At 48.5% G+C, this 7039-nt stretch overlaps 1 protein-coding gene across 1 annotated transcript in view; it reads right to left on the reverse strand.

The window, feature by feature from the left end:
• Window positions 1-254: 254 nt before the first annotated feature.
• The window catches only part of Lgr6 (leucine rich repeat containing G protein-coupled receptor 6), a 125934-nt gene continuing 119149 nt past the window's right edge, over window positions 255-7039 (reverse strand). Inside the window, exon 17 of the mRNA XM_031383595.1 lies at window positions 255-5166. Coding sequence (XP_031239455.1) covers window positions 3911-5166 — 1256 coding nt within the window. The 3' untranslated portion in view covers window positions 255-3910. The remainder of the gene's footprint in view (window positions 5167-7039) is intronic.

Here is a 7039-nt window from a genome sequence, read left to right on the forward strand (position 1 = left end):
ACAACTCCCTTTAGACTGTTCTGTCTGACCCGGTGCACACAAAGGACACTTCAACACGGTTGACCAGGACTGGTTTTGATTCCTCCAGGTTATCAACCCAGAGCCTCCTTGGCTATGGTCTGAATGCCCCAGAATTCAGAAGGGGAGTGTAATGAGCTTGGCCCTCTGACCACACCTCCCTTCCTTAAAGCCACCCCACACCCATCATACCCGCGGTTCCCTCAGGGGCAGCTAAAGGAGCAGAAGCACACATGTGATATTTCATAGGTGCTTTATTATACAGAAAAACCAGATATTTACAACTTGTCCATTTTTATAGTTCACATGGCTGGGGGTGGGACAGAACATGAGACTGGAACCCAGAAGGGATGTGGAGGTGGTGGGTCATAGGAAGGAGAACTGGGTAACCCAGAGCAGAGGTAGTCAGAGGGATGGGGGCCAGGAAGTTCCTACTACCTCTTCCATCCTTGCCTCCAGAGCCTACTGCCAACTGCCAGTTCTTTCTTCTCCTCCTCCCCTACTCTTTAAGCTTGTACTCTTCCTGGCAAAGTGAGCCCAAAGGAGCGGGGGGTGGGGGGGACGAGGAAAGGGAGTGCCGAGTACGAAGCCCTGCCAACTCATAACCTTCCCATTGATTCTAGCTCTACGTTTGTTTTTGGTTTTTTCATTTCGATGAGATGCTTAACAAGCCATGGTCCACCATGAGTTCTCCTCCATGTAAGAAAAGATGGTGGTTGGCACTAACTACTAGCACAGCACACAGAGCCCGTGGTAGTACGTACCAAGTGCTGGCATCTCTACCTCTACCATCTCAACCGTGGAGTGCATTCTTTGCCATGGTCACTCTTTGGGAAGATTTTTGTTAACGATAACAAGAGAGCACTTAGGTGCTCCGAACAGTTCAGTTTTTCATCCTGTGATCAGTCAAAGACTCACAGTCTTTCTTGTCAGATCCAAATATTTATGTAGAACAGAGACCCGGAAGTTTGCTTAGAAGATGACAATGGTCTTCAACTGATCACAAAGGAGATCGCCAAAGGAATGACATCCTGGCTTGCTAGAAATGTGGCCCAGAATAAAACACAAAGAAACTTGACTACTCGATCTTATTTGGGGTAAATGTATATGAACTAGTATTAGGAGGTTTTGTTTGCATGCTTTTTTTTTTTTTTTTTTTTTTTTTTTTTTTTTTTTTTGAGAGAGAGTCTCATGTAGCCTAGGCTAGTCTCAAGCTCATTATGTAGCTGAGGATGACCCTAACACTCGATCTTCCTGCCTCCACATCCCACTTTCTGGGATTATCTGTGTGCACCACCAGTCCTGGCTAGAGGTTTTAAATGAAAGTTTATGGAAGAAACTTCAACTCTCTTCTCCCTTGCCTCTTCTTTAATGAGAAAGTTGAACTTTGGCTGATGCCCAGATTTCGAAGCAGACAGTTAAGGTGACAACAGTGTCGTGCTAAAGCTTGCAGCCCAAAGGGGCTGGCTCATTTTCATAGAAGACCTCTTCAAGGAACAATGCCTTATATTCTTAGACCACCGACACATGGCCGCTTCACTCTATTTCAGAGCCAGTTCCTTAACTACAAAGGGAAAAAATGATCCCATCATGGTGTAGGCAGAGAGAGCAGGGGGAAAGTCTAGATAACTTGCTAGAAGTCAAGGCTCCCCAAAAGGATGCCGATTATGCCATTGTGAGAGTTTGGATATGCTTGGCCCAGGAGTGGCACTATTAGGAGGTGTGGCCTTGGTGGAGTAGGTGTGTCACTGTTGGGTGTGGGCATTAAGACCTTAGTCCTAACTGCCTGGAAGTGAGTATTCTGCTAGCAGCCTTCAGATGAAGATGTAGAACTCTCAGCTCCTCCTGCACCATGCCTGCCTGGATGCTGCCATGCTCCTGCCTTGATGATAATGGACTGAACCTCTGGACCTGCAAGCCAGTCCCAATTAAATGTTGTCTTTATAGAGTTGCCCTGCAACTCTTCACAGAAGTAAAACCCTAACTTAACAAAACAAAACAAAACAGGCATCCCTAGGGAGTCTCAGAAAACCACCTCAGGGTGCAGGGACCTCCCACCAAGGGCTCTCAGAGCCCTGGGGAAATAAAGAGATCAAGCACCAAGAAACAATTGATAAATAAATTTGCCATCATTTAGTGAATGCCCACTCTGAAACCGGCCCCATGAGAAGACCCTACGGAAAGCCACCGTTTTCTGCTTCTGAGCCTTCTAGAGTCTAGGGGCCACTCAGTGAATCACAGGAGGCTTAGAAATGTTCCAAGCTCCAGGCATGGCCTCTGACTCATCTCTCCACCCCGCTTGTTGACCTATGGCAAAATTTTCACTGGGCACTCAGGTGACCGCAGAGAAGTTAAACTATGGAAAGTTAACTATTAAACTTAGAGAAGGGCCTTCTCTGCTTCTTTTAAAGGTGGAGTTTTTGGGAAGAGGACTTGGCTAAGGATCACAAGAGGATTCAGGCAGAGAATGGTGCTCCACTGGGCTTCAGGATCCCAACTCAGTCCTTTCTAGGTAAATGGTGGTGTGGCGGCGGTCCCAGGAGCAATTATCATCTATTGCTGAATCTTGACTTCTCCCATTTCTTACCTCCTCTCCCTGAGATTGAATAACTGTGTTTGGAGTGGGGCAGGAGGCACTGCATAATCCCTCAACTGCACTCGGGGAAGTATAAGGTAAGGAAAATCAAGAGGGGAGAGATAGAAGGATCAAAGACCTGTTGGAGGCACCCAGGAGTCCCAGATAACTACAGCACTCCCTAAAATGCAATACCCCTAAAATACAAATATCCCTTCTTTTGGGTTGTCCATCCCTCCCAGAAACAGGGTTGGGGTGAGAAGAGAGGTCTCGGCCAGGGTGGGATGCACACAAGGTAAAACTATACGAAGGAGGAAGTTCATAGGGAAGCTCAGGGAAGCTCATAGAACAGTGTGACTCTTGCCAGGACTTAGAGTCCTGTCTTGCTGAGGGCAGAAATTTCATTACTGCTTGGGGTCGGTGTGGGGTGGGAGCATACACAAGGTCTCTTCCTCCCCATCCCAAGGGGGCTGAGGCAGGCTCTCCAGGTGTCTGCTCCAGTAGGATAAGTGGGGTGGGAGGGGAGCAGAATGCAAAATCTGTCCTGGATGTCAGTCACTGCTGGCACTTCACAGCAGGTTGGCTTCAATAGGGGCTTAGAAAGAGGGCGGCATCTTGTGATGTCATAGGCAGCACTCCATGGTGTGAAGATGAGTCCCCTGGGAGAAAAACCGTGCTAAGTCCTGTGAGAGATTTGTTAAGTGTTCCACGAAAAGCAAGCAGAAACCTATCGTCAAATAATTAAGTTTAACTGCTGTGGTAATTAAGCCAAAAGGTCCTAATTCTCGGGCCCTTTTAGACACTAACATGACCCCATGACTCTAAGGAAGGGACATAATATGCCATGCCTTCCAAAGTGTATTTTAACAGGAAGCACTTTGGCACAGCATAGGTCAAGATTAATGGGATACATAACACATTTTATATCCTATCCATGAGTCATAGGGGAGGCGCTCCAATGTCTTTGGTAGTTTGTCTTCCAGTCCCTTCTTCTGTGAGACTTCCCCACTCACTGTACACTCACTGATCAAGGCTCTGTCAGGTCCCCACAACTTTCACTATCTTTTGCTTTTCTCCTTTCTCCTATGCAAATTTCCCAGGTCTCTGTCAGACATACTGGATTGGACCGGGAAGGCCCAGAGTGAAAGTGAAACTGAAGGCCAAGACAAAGCAAGACCTGGAAGCACTCATTGGTTATGGCCAGGGAGAGAGAACAATGGAGCCAGAGGCACTGGCCATCCTGCTGTGGAGTCATAGTTGTCTTTCTTTTATAAGCAGCCATCATTGAGAGGGGAGAGGACAAACAGGGAGGGATATTTACAAGTGAGAGGCAAAGAGAGAGCCAGAGGGCCAGAGGGTTCCACCCGAGGAAGAGTCACAGCCTGCCAATGTGGCTCCCTCTGTCTTCAGCAGCAGTTCCCCCTTCACGGGAGGTTGTGGGTTCCCAAACTTGGTTCCATCGGGCTCTACAAAATGGTTTCCCTCCAGCCTGGTGGCTCCTGGCTGATGATGGGAGATGAGGGTCACTGAAGGGAAGCCATAGGTCTCTAGCCCAGGGGGCTGCACGGCCTCAGAAGCTTCCAGAATAAGATCCACATCAGAAAAAGCCACCAGCGCTTGGGTGGAGTCGCAGGAGCTCTTCTCCAGCTCACCGGCTGCAGCGTAGGCTAGGGGTCCCGGGGATCGAGGGCTTGGCCAGAGCCTCCGCAGGTCTTCCCGGAAGTGAGGGTTGAAGAGCAGGTAGAGCAGTGGGTTGAGGCAGGCAGGCAGAGGCAGTACCACCAGAAGGACCGACTTGACTGCTTCAGGGGTGACAGGGAAGAGGCCCAGCATGGAGGCAAAGCTGAGGAAGGCCACGGGGCAGTAGAGGAGGCCATCTGCAAAGATGAGCCAGGCCACGTGGCGCACCATGGTGCAGTCCCACACGGCCTCAAAGTCACCCCGCGGCAGGTCACAGTAGAGCTTGATGTAGGCGCCGGCCACCACCAGGAAGCAGAGCGAGTTCATCATCACCAGGGCTACCGCGAAGCCCAGGGCGGCGGGCCGGCCCTCGGGTGGGGCGTAGGGCAGGCAGAGCGGAGAGGCGCCATACTCCCCCACCGAGGCCAGCGGCAGCGCAGCGGCCAGCCCGGCCAGCGCCAGGCATCCCAGTGCGCCTGCGCGGACGCTGCCTGGCGACGGCGCCTTCCCGTAGGCTCGGACGCAGGTCACGGAGATGCTGCACTGCACGGCCGCCAGTGTGAGCAGCAGCACCGACGCCTCCGAGCCCAGGACGGCCAGGAAGCCGGTAACCTGGCAGCCCAGCCCGCTCTCCCAGCGGGCTCCGTACTCAGCGAACTGGCCGAAGGTCAAGGCGTCCACCGATGCCAGGAGACCACAGGAAATGCCCGTCAGGGCGTTGGCGCCTGCGATCGCACCCACCACAAGCTTGACCGGGGACAGCGGGCTGGACCCGCCCGCAAAGACGGTCAGCAGCACCAGCCCGTTACAGAGTACCGAGAGCAGCACGATGGCCCACACAGCCAGGCGGATGCCCCAGCTCTCAAAGAGATGCTCGCAGGGCTTGAAGGGGCCTGTGAGAGAGAAGAGCAGATTGTTAGCCCAGAGCCAGGGATGCTAGAACCCAGCTCACTGGCAAAGCCAGGCTCTGTGATCAGACGACTCCCAATGCAAAGGGGACCAACAGGAGAGAATTTCTGTCTCCGAAATACAGACTTGAAAAACTCAGAAAACTCCTGGAAATGAGGGGGGGGGGGGGCACGACTATGAGGAAACTGCAATGAAAATACACAGAAATAGATGTGTCATGCAATGCAAATCCAGACCTGAGGAAATGCTAAGAAACTCAGTCTTCCTAAAGAGCAAGAAGGAACAAACTACCCTACTGGAGTGAAGAGACATGGCTGGGGCAAAGGCAGAATGAGGAGCTGTCCAGAGTCGACCGCTTTACGGAGGTGACTACCCAAGCAGTCACTGACATTTCCACAGTTGAGAAGTCCTGGGTAGACGTAGGCTGGCTCTCCCTTGCTTTGAGTACACTTCATGTTTATCGTGCAATCAGTATTTGGAAGACAAAGGGCATAATCAAAATATAGAAAACTTTGCCAAGTATAGCAGTTCACATCTGCAGTCCCAACACTCAGGGAGCTGAGGCAGGAGGAGGATGTGTTTGAGGTCAGCCTGAGATTATAGTAAGACCCTAACTAAAAACAAAGAAAAAAAATACTTTGAACTTCTCAAGTTTTCCAACTTGACCCCACAGTAGATTGGTAAGATCCTGGCGTCTTTCCATCCCTCTCCCCAATGCTATTCCTAAGTCACCTTGTAACTTTTGGGCATAGTATTTTCTCATTTCCTTTGGCTCTGGACTTGTTTTTCAATGTATTGCTAGGTGGCTTGGGAATTTAAGAGATTTCTGTGGGAGCTATTTTAAAAACATTTTTCTGATTATGAAATAATAGGTGGAAATTTGAAAATATAGCATGGCAAAATTTAAACCGTCTATGGCCTCACCTCTCAACAAGAACTCCTTATTTTGGCATACTTTCTTCCAGGTTTTAATTTATATATATATATATATACATATATATATTTAAATATATATATATATTTAAAATAAGTTTTTATTTTATTCTCTTTAAATTAAGCTTTGCATACTTCCTCACAACCTCCAAAAACATATTTTTAATGGCTATATAATAACTACCCCAGCATATGATGAGCAGTAATTTATCTGACCATTTGTGTGAGTTATTTAAAAGCAAGTTCAAGTTGAACCTTGTTTTCCAGAACTTTCTCTTTTACCTCATCCTTGTTAATTGCTGATTTTCAGACATGAAATTCTTGAGGCAGAGCTATTGAAGCACGGGTTTTCTAGCAAAATATGCCTCTGGTTCTTTCCCCCATCCGCCACTAGAGGGTGTACTTTGCCACTAAGAGCTAACCGCTGGTCTGGAGCAAGGTCAAAGCTGAAAGCTTTCTGGGCAAAGGGCTTAAGCCAAAGAAATCTGGAAAACGAAGGTGGGATGAAATAAAAACAGCTAACTGTTTGTAATTTTGTTTTTATTCTGAACAGCTCTTGGCCCACACAGCACTGTACTGTCTTCTGACATGGCCTGTTGGTGTTTTATTGCTTTGGTTTGGCTTTTTTTGAGTCAGGTTCTCACTATGTAGCTCTGGCTGTCCTGGAACTAGAGATGTAGACCAGGCTGGCCTCAAAACTCAGAGATTCATGTGCCTCTGTGTCCTGAGTACTGGGATTAAAGGCAAATACTACAATTCCTGGATCTGTTGACATTTTATACACAGGGAAGGGACTCTTTCTCACTTAAAATCTATCAAATAAAAAACTTAGGTTGTGTGACATCAAGAAAAAAAGAGTAACCCAATCACAAAAGAACAAACATGGTATGCACTCACTGATAAGTGGTTATTAGCCCAGAAGTT

The sequence above is a fragment of the Mastomys coucha genome, unplaced genomic scaffold (assembly GCF_008632895.1).
Source record: "Mastomys coucha isolate ucsf_1 unplaced genomic scaffold, UCSF_Mcou_1 pScaffold1, whole genome shotgun sequence".
Classification (NCBI taxonomy): Eukaryota; Metazoa; Chordata; class Mammalia; order Rodentia; family Muridae; genus Mastomys; species Mastomys coucha.